This window comes from Pristiophorus japonicus, chromosome 2 (assembly GCF_044704955.1).
Source record: "Pristiophorus japonicus isolate sPriJap1 chromosome 2, sPriJap1.hap1, whole genome shotgun sequence".
NCBI classification, from domain to species: Eukaryota; Metazoa; Chordata; class Chondrichthyes; family Pristiophoridae; genus Pristiophorus; species Pristiophorus japonicus.
Window position 1 is genome coordinate 154,601,990 of NC_091978.1, and position 12,870 is coordinate 154,614,859.

Genomic DNA, 12,870 nt, shown 5'->3' on the forward strand with positions numbered 1-12,870 from the left:
GAGGGAAGGCATCATCTCGCCAGTCTAATTCAGTGACTGGGCGAGCCTGATCGTGCCGGTGCTCAAGGTGGATGGGTCGGTCAGGATATGTGGTGATTACAAAGCCATCATCAAACGGGTGTCACTCCAAGATCAGTACCCGCTACCGAGAGCGGAGAACCTCATTGCGACGCTCTCCGGTGGCAAACCTTTTTCAAAATTAGACCTGACCTCAGCTTACATGACCCAGGAGCTGGAGAGTGAGTCGAAGAAGCTGACCACCATCACGACACACAAGGGGTTGTTTGAGTACAACAGATGCCTGTTCGAGATTCGTTCGACCGCCACGATCTTCCAACGAAATATGGAAAGCCTCCTCAACACGATTCCAGGGACGGTGGTTTTTCAAGACGACATCCTCATCATGGGGCGCGATACTGAAGAACACCTCCACAACCTGGAGAAGGTGCTACGCAGACTGGACCGGGTAAGGCTGCGACTGAAAAAGGCGAAGTGCGTCATCCTAGCTCCAGAGGTAGAATTCCAGGGGATGAGGGTAGCAGCAGACGGGATCAGACCCACTGCATCCAAAACGGAAACGATCCAGAGAGCACCCAGACCCCATAACACGATGGAGCTGCGTTCATTCCTGAGGCTCCTGAACTATTTTAGTAACTTTCTTCCCAAATTAAGCACGCTGCTAGAGCTGCTACACGTGCTCCTAGGCAAAGGTCGCGAATGGGTCTGGGGGACAGCCAGGAAAGGGCCTTTGATAGAGCCACAATTTGTTATGCTCCAACAATCAGTTAACGCTATATGACCCATGTAAGAAACTTGTTTTAACGTGCGATGCGTCGTTCTATGGTGTTGGGTGTGTGTTGCAGCATGTTAATGCCAAGGGTCAGTTACAGCCGGTAGTTTATGCCTCCCAGAAGTCTGTCCCAGGCAGAAAGGGGCTACGGGATGGTAGAAAAGGAGGCGCTTGCATGTGTATATGCAGTAAAGAAAATGCACCAGTACCTGTTTGGCAGGAAATTTGAGCTGGAGACAGATCCCTAACGTCCCTTTTGGCCGACAACAAGGCCATAAATGCAAACGCATCGGCCCGCATACAGAGGTGGGCACTCAAGTTAGCGGCGATGACTATACAATTCGGCACAGACCGGGCACCGAAAACTGCGCCGATGCACTCAGCAGGCTCCCACTAGCCACCACTGAGGGGGCTACCGAGCATGCTGCTGAGATGGTCATGGCTGTTGAAGCTTTCGAAAGCGAAGGCTCACCCATGACAGCCCGTCAGATTAAAGTCTAGACAAATAGAGACCCGCTACTGTCTTTAGTCAAGAAATGTGTCCTGAATGGGGACTGGGCAGCCACGTACGGGACATGCCCTGAGAAATTTAAACCATTTCACAGGCGCAGGGATGAACTCTCGATTCAGGCCGATTGCCTACTATGGGGAAACCGTGTAGTCATGCCCCAGATGGGCAGAGAGGTGCTCATCAGAGCACCCGGGCATTGTCATGATGAAGGCAATTGCCAGGTCACACGTTTGGTGACCAGGGATAGATGCAGACCTGGAACTTTGTGTTCACAGGTGCAACACGTGTGCCCAGCTGGGCAATGCGCCAGGGAATCCCCCTTAGCCCCTGGTCCTGGCCCGCCAAGCCATGGTCACGCATCCATGTGGACTACGCAGGTCCTTTCATGGGAAAAATATTCCTGGTTGTAGTGGACACCTACACCAAATGGATAGAGTGTGACATTTTAAATTCAAGCACATCCTCTGCCATAGTAGAAAGTCTACGGGCAATGTTCGCCGCCCATGGTCTACCGGATGTCTTGGTCAGCGACAATGGCCCGTGCTTCACAAGCACTGAATTCCAGGACTTCATGGCAGGCAATGGAATCAACCATGTCAGAATGGCACCGTTCAAGCCGGCCTCAAAAGGCCAGGTGGAACGAGCAGTGCAGATAATCAAACAGGGGATGCTCAGAATCCAAGGGGGTTCCCTACAAAGCCGCTTATCATGCCTCCTGTTAGCCTACAGATCCCGACCACACTCGCTCACAGGGGTTCCACCCGCAGAGCTGCTAATGAAAAGGACGCTCAAAACCAGGTTATCCCTTATACACCCCACCATGAAAGAAATTGTCGAGAGCTGGCGTCAGTCACAATGTGACTACCATAACAGGAATGCGAGGGCGCGAGGTATCGATGTCAATGACCCTGTCTTTGTCCTCAACTACGCTGCAGGGCCCAAATGGCTCACAGGCACTGTGATTGCCAAAGAGGGGAATAGAATTCTGGTAGTTAAACTTACCAATGGACAAATCTGCCGCAAACACGTGGATCAAACAAAAAGGAGATTCAGCAACCCCATAGAAGAAGCAGAGGCAAAACACGATGTCGAGTTCATTCCACCACAGGTGACCAAACACCGGAACCGAGTGGAGGAGAGCCCAGTCACTGTGGGCAGTCCGGACAGGCCTGAGGCACCGCAAGCAGCAGACACTCAGGCCAGTGCCCAACAACTGGAGCTCCAACTCAGGCGCTCTACAAGGGAGCATAAACCACCAGAGAGACTCAACCTGTGATCCCAATAAGACTTTGGGGGGGGGGAGGTGATGTCATGTATTCAACCATCATTGTAACCCATGTATAAACTGATCTAAGTTGTACACTGTGAGAACAATGACCACTAGGTGGTGAACTTGTGGGAAACACTCCTAGCCTGGACTTTCAGCTATAAAAGGGGAAGCTCCACCCACCTTCATCACTTGAGTGCTAGCTAATAAAGGACTGGTCACAGAGTGACCTCTCAAGTATGGGCCTCGTGTGCATTTATATTGTACAGTAAGGACATATCAGGGTGCACTGTGATTTTCTGACACAGCTATCTTTTTAATATATACTAATGATATGGACTTTGGTATATAGGTGATATGAAACTCACATGGGTATACAGGTGATACAAAACTCAGAAATGTAGTAAATAATGAGGAAGAAAGTAACATACTTCAGGAGGACATAGGCTGGTGAAATGGGCAGACACATGGCAGATTAAATTTAACGCAGAGAAGTGTGAGATGATACATTTTGTTAGCAAGAATGAAGAGTGGCGATATAAACGAAATTATACAATTTTAAAGGGGGTGCACGAACAGAGAGACCTGGGGATGTATGTACAGAAATCTTTGAAAGTGACAGGACAAGTTGAGAAGGCTGTTATAAAAGCAAATGGGATCCTTGGCTTCATTAATAGAGGCACAGAGTACAAAAGCAAGGAAGTTATATTAAATCTTTATAACTCACTGGTTAGGCTCCAGTTGGAGTATTGTGTCCAATTCTGGGCACCGCACTTTCGGAAGGATGGGAAAGCCTTGGAGAGGGTGCAGAGGAGATTTACCAAAATGGTAGCAGGGATAAGGGACTTCAGTTATGTGGAGAGACTGGATAAACTGGGGTTGTTCACTTTAAAGCAGAGAAGATTAAGTGGAGATTTGATAGAGTTGTTCAAAATTGTGAATGGTTTTGATAGAGTTAATAAAGAGAAACTGTTTCTAGTGGCAGAAGGGTTGGTAACCAAAGGGCACAGATTTAAAGTGATTCGCAAACGAACCAGAGGCGAATTGAGGAAACTTTTTTTACTTTGTGAGTTGTTGTGATTTGGAATGCACTGCCTGAAAGGGTGGTGGAAGCAGATTCAATAGTAACATTCAAAAGGGAATTGATAAATAGTTGATGTGGAAGAAAAATTCAGGGCTCTGGGGAAAGAGCGAGAGAATGGGACTAGTTGAGTAGGTTTACCAAAGAACTGGCACAGGCACGATGGACTGAATGGCCGCCTCCTGTGCTGTATCAGCACAGAAGGTTTCCTTGATGCTTTTGGTCGAGTGAAGGTTGCAAAATCAATATAGCTTGATGCAGAGCAACCCAAAAAGTATTAGTAACCTGATGTGCAACAGTAGCAGTTGCTAAGATTTGATTCCTCATTTACAGTAGATTCCTGTGTAAGGTTGGCTAGTATAACTCTATCTCAGATGTAGTCCATCTTAAAAATAGAAATCTGTCATGACACACTATATGGTGTGCATACCTTTATACCACGGATGTCAAAGACAGCACTGTGAAGGCTTCACTAGATTATCAGGAAATAATCTCTTAATAGGGCTACAATATTGCTATATTTCTTATCCAGTAACTTGTATTTACACGTTATCCTATCAATGTTCCATTTGTGATGTAATTTGTAGCCTGGATAGCACATCTGTATTACACTATTCATACATCATAATTTCTGTGGTAGAATTTCCATTGCAGGTTAGTACATGCAATTTTTCAGGTGATAATGTGGATGAGTTTATTTTCCTCCCAATTTTCTGTGTTGTTTCTCCTCGCCTCTCCTGAAGGCTCCAATGCTTGCTCGTATTCCACAAACACTGAAAATTGTTCCCAAATGGCTAATCTTCATTTATAAACCTCGACAGTGAGTGTTGGTAGGTTAGTTAACCAATCCTGATCTTTTCTTAACCTGACATCCACACAAGCAAACTTCCATTAGTGATTACTGTACAGTAACCAGAAGTGGGATCTTGGAAGGTTTTTCACTTCCCAGACCAGAAATGTTGAGGCCAATTGTAGCATCATTCTGTTAATTCAGCACAGACCAGGGACTGGGAGCCTTCTCATCTGTATGACTTAGTGCTGAGCCAAATGGTGCCTTTACCCACTGGGGTATTTGAAGCTGTTCCAATATATTTAGCCTTCTATTTGTGGCATAATTTGTAGCCTGGATAGCTCAGCTGTATAGGAAACTATTCTTGATAAACCATATTTCCCTGTGTTTCACACTGCTCATGTTAGCAGCTATTGCTGATTCTGGACAGCGGGCATCTGGAAACATTAGACTAATAGATGACACGCTTTGCATACAGGAGAGACAAAGAAACAGTGTGACAGTGAATAACTGCTCCTGGCAGAAACTACACAAATAATATATTTACATTTTTAAAATGCAATGAAAGAAGGAAGTAAGTATTGAATAGTTTTTAACTACTATCTCATAAAGGAACAATGCCATGGGGCTAGGTTATTGGGCTAAAACTGCTACTATTAGAAGTCATTTAGACATATTTTATTATGGTACATAATAGCAAATTGTCTGTGTTTTCTCTAGAACTTTCTTCATGCCTTCACATGCCATGAAAAGATCATCAGTGTTAGCAAAGAAGCTCCCGAGTCCTTGGGAATGACAGTATCAGGAGGCCTGCTAAGCAAAGGTTGGGATCTACCAATCTATGTTACCAATGTACATCGTGACGGATGCTTGGGGAATGATGGAAGAATAAAAAATGGTAACCAAGAGCTTGTTGCAAATTATTTATACAATTGTATATTTTACACTATTTATTTGACGTTTAATCATGTGTTCATTTAGCATTTATTATATGTGTATGAATCTGTTGTTTCTAGATTCTTGACGTTGCGGTTCAAATTAATACTTTCTTTTTTAATTTATAATAATTTCAATTTATTTTCAACGCCATCTTTGATAACTCTCGATTGGAGTATTTTAAGAGACTGTGGGTAGGAAATTCACCAAAGTTTTCAGAGGGGGTGAAAGTGCAATTAGATTCGACTTCCACCCACCATCCCATCCCGTCCCAAACTGCACCAGGCCATTTAGCGAGCGGGAGCTTTAGGCCCTTATTAGCCAAATAAAAAGGTTTTAAAAAAAAATAATCTTCTCTCCCCTGCAGGGAACTTTGGACAGCATTTCGAAGGTGATCAATCCCTTTTAAAATGTCCAGGTTATATCCGGAATGAACCGACCCGCTCCCAAAATGCTGTTGGGATGTAAGTGAGGAAGGGGAGAAGTTTCATAGTTGCAAGCTGTGTCTAAAATTTGTACTTTAAGTTAGATGGGCTGGAATTTCAGCAGATCCAGGATGTGCCCCTAATTCTGACCCGTTGCCATAATTCTGCTCTTTAGAGGTCTGGTATTTCTAAGTTTATTCATCATGTATTTATAAGTGATCCAGATTTCCAACCACCTGAGGTGAAATTTATCAGACTGCCCAGTAATTCATATAATCCAAAGTAATCATCTCTTGATTGGCTACCCCAATCCTTTTCCTTATTTTTTGTTAGATTAGCACAGTGGTTCTCAACCGTTTTGTGTTCGCGGCACATTTTCGAACACTAGAATTTTTGGCGGAAGGGATTAATAAGTGAACATAGGTTTAAAAAAAGCCAGTTTCAGAAAATTTCAAAAACGTTTTATTAATCACAGTATATGAAGATATACAACATTGTACATGTATGTTATTAATTATTTTTTATTCTGAAAGAAACAAAATAATAAACTATAATAACAATTCCTCATGTTAATTATACATTAATTAGTATTTTAATGTGATACTTGAGCCTGACGTTTTTTTAGTTATGTCACTAATATTAGGGCATATAACCGGTAAGGGGACTCTCATTTCGTGTTCAAGTTCGCTAAGGTTTTCCCGTTTTTTGCATTTGATGTTCGTAAGAGTTGAGAATCCTAATTCGCAGAGATATGATGTTGAAAACTGCAACAGAATTATCAAGGCTTTTTTTGATATTGCAGAATATTCTTCTTTAATAGAAATCCAGATCGCATCAAGAGACATATCTGAATGTTTCATTTTAAGACCGCGGTCTGTAGAAATAGAAGTCAATTCTTCTTCTTGCAATGTAAAATCAAAATCTGATGTACTAATTGGAGAAAATGGATTTCTTACCCAATCATACTTCTCTACATCCAAAGATGGAAAATATTTTTTGATGTTGTCTTCCAGTGATGTCAAATGCTCTATCATGATAGGAGCAACCTTTTTAATACTGTGGTTTGGCATTAAAGGGAACATTTCAAGACTTTTTTTCTGTTGCTCTCTTTTTCCAGATAGAATTTTTTTTTCTGACAAGCTAATAGCTTGTCTGTAGAGGTGAGAATGTTTTCATTTCGCCCTTGCATACTGGTATTAATGCTGTTAAGACAATTAAATATACCTGCCAAATATGCTAACTTAGCACACCACATTTCACTCTTCAGATATTTGCAAAAGGTATCGTTTCCTTCTCTTTCAAAAAATACTGACAATTCTTCTTTAAGTTCAAATACATGACAAGACTTTTTCCCTTGAAAGCCATCTTACCTCTGTATGCAAAGGTAAGCATTCGTGCTGTGCATCCATAGCTTTGCAGAGCTGTTTAAACAAGCGAGTTTTTAAAGGTCTTAATTTACAATATTAACAACTTGATCTACACAGATTTTGGGTCCAAGTTTCGAGCCGCGCCTAGAACGGCGCAGTCCCGACCCGGACACCCGTTTTTCGCGCCACAAAGTGCGCCTAAAAAAAAAAACCCTCCGTATTCTCCACCTCCCTGCAGGTCCTCTGGCCCTCGGCGCAGCGCAGCAGGAGCTGTAGGGGGCGGAGCCAGGTCCCTGCGCTGAAAACAGTGCCGGGACCTCTGCACATGCGCGCTATGTGGGAGGGGCCGAAGCACGCAGCCCCTAGCCCTGGCCGAATGGCCTCAATGGGGCTGCGTGAATAAGGCTCCTCCCACGGCCAGCTCCTGCTTCCTCCCGACCCGACTCGACTCCCGCTTCCCACCTCCGGACCCGATCCGACTCCCGCTCCCGTTTCCCCCCCCGACCTGACTCTCGCTCCCGCTCCCCCCCCCTCCCCGAGGACCAGACCCGACCTGACTCCCGCTCCCGCTCCCCCCCCCCCACCGACTGGACCCGACCCGACTCCCGCTCCCCCCCCCCGACTTAACCCGACCCGACTCCCGCTTCCCCCCCCTGCGACTGGACCCGACCCGGCTCCCGCACACCCCCCCCCCCCTCGACTGGACCCGACCCGACTTCCGCCCCCCGACTGGACCCGACACCCGCTCTCTTTTCCCCCACCCCCCGACTGGACTCGACCCGACTCCCGCTCCCCCCCCCCCCCACCCCGACTGGACCCGACCCGACTCCCGCTTCCCCCCGACTGGACCTGACCCAACCTGACTCCCGCTCCTTCCCCCCCCCGACTGGACCCGACCCGCCTCCCGCTCCCCCCGCCCCCGGACTGAATCCGACCTGACCTCCCTCTCCCTCCCCCCGACCCGAACCAAACCGACCTCCCTCCCTCCCACCAACCCCCCGACCCGACCCAACGCCACCTACCTGTAAATCTGGTGCTGGGGACGGGCCCGGCCCGTTCAGCCTCCCTCCCCCTTCTCCTTCCCCCCCCTCCAATCTCCTTTCCTCCCCATCTCCCTCCCCCCCATCTCATCTCCCTCCCTCCCCCCCATCTCATCTCATCTCCCTCCCCCCCCCCAATCTCATCTCATCTCCCTCCCCCCCATCTCATCTCATCTCCCTCCCCCCCATCTCCTTCCCCCCATCTCCTTTATCCCCTTCTCCCCCATCCCTCCCCATTTCCTCCCCCCCCTCTCCCTCTACCCACTCCTCCCCTTCCCCTCGCTGTCAGAAACACAGACAGAGAATGAGAGACACACACAGACAGACAGACAGACAGAGAGATAGAGACACTGACAGAGACACATTGGTCGGGTGGTGGGGGGCATCCCAGCACGCTGTTGGAGGGCTCCCGGTGCTGCAGTCAGTAAGTAGAAAATGTTTTATTTATTGATTTTTTTAAATTGATTTATTGGTTGATTTATTGATGTATTTATCATTTATTATTGATGATGGCTCTTTATTTGTAAAACTGAAGTGTTTAATGTTTGTAAACTTCCCTTTAAACCCCCCCACCACCATTCCTTACGCCTGATTTGTAACCTACGCCTGATTTTCTAAAGTGTAGACAAGGTTTTTTCGAGCGTACAAAAATCTTCACTTACTCCATTCTAAGTTAGTTTGGAGTAAGTTTTCACTGACGAAACTTTGAAAACAAACGTAAGTGGCCGGACACGCCCCCTTTTGAAAAAAAAATTCTGTTCCAAAGTGAAACTGTTCTAACTGATTAGAACTGGAGCAAACTAAATGACGAGAATTCCGATTTCTAAGATACTCCGTTCTACACCAGTTGCTCCTAAATATCAGGAGCAAATCATGTGGAAACTTGGGGCCTTTAATTCTAGTGGTAATATCTTTGCAACAAGTGCTTGTCTATGCAAAAAGCAATGAGTGAATAATATATTTGCTTATTTTTTTTGTGAGTGTAATGAATCCTTTGATACATCCCACCATTGATGGAGCACCATCCATGCAGATTCCAACATATGAGTCCCATGAAATTTTCAACTCTTCTAAATATGAATTCACAGAACCAAATATGTCTTGACCTCTAGTATTTTCTGGAAGTTATCTACAGCACAGAAATTGGTTCAATATCTTGTTTTCATGAATGAAGCGAACAAATGCTAATAATTGTGCTTTACCACTAATGTCGGTGGCCTCATCGATTTGCAAAGCAAAATTCGAGTTTGTACGTTTCTCGGCTACATTTCCTTCAATATTAGATGACATATCATTTATCCTTCCCCGAATTGTATCGTCAGACAGCGGAATTTTTGCAATTTCTTGTTCCGCTTCATCACCAAGCATTATTTTGCCAATTTTACGACATGCAGGCAAAATAAGTGACTCAGCGATAGTCTGAGGCTTCATTGTCTGCCTATTAATTCAGCAACTTCATAAAAAGCAATTGTAGTGGTACTGTCATTGATATCTCCTTGCTCATTTTTACGTTTTCTTATGATGAATTTGTCCATTGTGGGGGGACAAAATTTATTTGTCTGAGTGATCTAAACTCCAGACGGACACGAACTGAGTTCCAATTTCCAAACTCCAGAGAGTCCAGACAGAAACGAACCTAGAGTTGAACAGGAAGTTTTGATTTTGACTATGGTCAAAATATGCTAAAAGCCAACTCTCAAAACTCAAAGGAACCGCTCGGGTGGCTAGGCCGGGTCAAATTGGATGCCGCATACATCAAAGGAGCCGCTAATAGGCGCTGTATCAGGTCAAAGCGTCAAAGATGCCGCCAGTCCCGGCCACACATCAAGCTGCAAATCAATAAACAAAAATAACAAAGTATAAATAAGAATGTGGTGAAATGTAATTAAATAGTTTTTGACATTTTATTATAAAAACTACATTTTTTTACTGCATATGTGTTAGACTCGACTTTCATTTCTTTCATCCAAATTAATCATCAAATTTTAAGCTTTTCACATGAACAATTTAATACTATTATTTTGGATTGGGGGTGGCCATGGCCCAAGTGCCCTCCCTGGCTACGCCCTTGGTACAGACGCACATATACACACAAACGTAAATATACATACACACGCTTATACACACAGTCTCATTCGATGGTAGGCACTCGCACTTCTCTATCATTAATGGGAGGGAGTAAGCCGCTGGGAGTGGAGGTGGGGGGCGGGGGATGTCGAGTACTTAAAGGGAACACATTTTGCCAAAGGATTTTGTTCTGAGTATGGACAGTTAATTTGTTTGTGTGTGTTGTCTCTTGTCATTATTACTTGTACAACTCTAGAACATAGTTTTTTTGATAATAGTAGAAATAAATAGTTATGTCAATATTGGCAATGTTTACTACAGCAGTGGTGTCATACATATAGGTAGATGACATATTTGTCTGTCTGTCTCTCTCCCCCTCCCCTTCTGTTTCACAGTTAAATGGTTTGTGTTTCATTGTGAAATCAGCTAAAGTCCACCATACTTTTACACAATTTGGCGGCACACCTGTGAAGGGTTCACGGCACACCAATGTGCCGCGGAACACTGGTTGAGAATCACTGGATTAGCACATAACAATATTATGACCAAATCCCTATCCAAAAATGAAAATTTCAGTGGCATTTATTCTATGTTGTATAACAATGCCAGAAGGAGTATGGATGCTCCATCCTTCCCTTCTGGAATGAATCCACGATTGCAGTTATGGTTGTCTGTAGAAGGTAATTGAGAGAGCCAGTCAACCCAGATTACTGTTGTGCACGTACAGTAGACACACCAAGTCGCTGGAGAAATACCACCAACGATGTCTCCGCAAGATCCTACAAATCCCCTGGGAGGACAGACTCACCAATATTAGCGTCCTCAACCAGGCCAACATCCCCAGCATTGAAGCACTGACCACACTTGTTCAGCTCCGCTGGGCAGGCCACACTGTTCGCATGCCAGACACGAGACTCCCAAAGCAAGCGCTTTACTCAGAACTCCTTCACGGCAAATGAGCCAAAGGTGGGCAGCAGAAACGTTACAAGGGCACCCTCTCAAAGCCTCCCTGATAAAGTGTGACATCCCCACTGACACCTGGGAGTCCCTGGCCAAAGACCGCCCTAAGTGGAGGAAGTGCATCTGGGCACCTCCAGTCTCAATGCTGAGAGCGTGCAGAAACCAAGCGCAGGCAGCGGAAAGAGCGTGCAGCAAACCAGTCCCACCCACCCCTTCCCTCAACGACTATCTGTCCCACCGGTGTCAAAGTCTGTGGCTCTCGTATTGTACTGTTCAGCCAACAAAGAACTCACTTCAGAAGTGGAAGCAAGTCTTCCTCGATTCCGAGGGACTGCTTATGATTGAAGTCCCATAAAACAGGAAAGGGAAGAAATATGGTGTGTGTTTAAACTGTTAGTTTAGTATTGGAAAGTCTACCCAAATATGACCTCAATAGGAATGGGTATGTTTATAATTTTCCCTGCATCAGTACCAGACTATGCAACATTGAATGAAAATAGTTAGTAGACTCATTTAAAAAAATATATATATTTTCTGAAGCAGACTCACATGCGTGCCTGTTTGAAAGTTATAAAATGAATTCCTGCATTCATATTTTCTTTGCTCCTAGGTGACATTTTGTTGAATATAAATGGCATTGAACTAACTGGTATGACCCAAAGTGAAGCAGTGTCCATAATAAAGCATAGTGCCGCCTCCTCTTCTGTTGTTTTCAAAGCTTTGGAACTGAGAGTGGCAGAAAAAGACAATGTCAACAGTCAAATGCCTCTTCACACCAATCAAAACAACTTGCCTGAAGATGACTGGTCACCATCGTGGAATATGTGGCTAGGATTGCCTCGGTGAGCACGCATGTTATATTTTTGCACTGTATCCAGTAATATTTCTGTTAATTTAAGCTTTTCGTTGCCAGGCCAAATCTATTACCCTCGGAGATGTACAAAGGATTTGATTGGAATACATAGGAAACACCCGTGACAAATTTATTTTGTGCTTTACCTCACATTACCAATCTGATATCTTTATTAATATAGATTGGGCCCATTTACATCATGATAATGTGAATGCTTGAGGGCGAGATATTAATCTAGTTCAAAAATGTTCATACCACTGCAGATCTTGAAGACAGCATATCCAGTCTGCATCAGAAGGAGCCTAATCTGAATGGTATCCATAAAAGGTTCTGCTGTCATTTGCGAGGTTCTGCTTGTGTGCTGATTAGTATTAAATTACTAGCCCAGAATATGCACTGATTATTCTTGTTCGCAGAAATTGGTAGATTTGTTGAAAATGTCCATAGCTTAGCTCGACTGCTTCATAGATTTGGCCAGCTGGAAGTTTTCACTTCAAAATTTCATCAGAGTAATAACTACACTGCTTATGCTCAGCCACATAGTGTCATTTAGCTACAAGTTCCCAACCAATTAAATTTTGCCATTCTAATATAAAAGGGCTATTGGCTTCTGTTGCTGTCTCAGTGGATGGGACAATGATGATGATGATGATGATGATGATATACATTATTCTTAATCCCTTTTCCTTATCCAGTAGGATGGATGCAGTGCTAGATTTGGTTCTCGGACAAAATAACCTGAATATAGGAGAACGCTTGAGAAATAGTGACCATAATGTAATT

At 44.5% G+C, this 12,870-nt stretch overlaps 1 protein-coding gene across 1 annotated transcript in view; it reads left to right on the forward strand.

Moving 5' to 3' along the window:
* Positions 1 to 12,870, forward strand: part of lnx1 (ligand of numb-protein X 1) — a 370,671-nt gene that overhangs the window by 307,334 nt on the left and 50,467 nt on the right. Inside the window, exons 8-9 of the mRNA XM_070870019.1 lie at positions 5,160 to 5,337; positions 11,845 to 12,076. Coding sequence (XP_070726120.1) covers positions 5,160 to 5,337; positions 11,845 to 12,076 — 410 coding nt within the window. The remainder of the gene's footprint in view (positions 1 to 5,159; positions 5,338 to 11,844; positions 12,077 to 12,870) is intronic.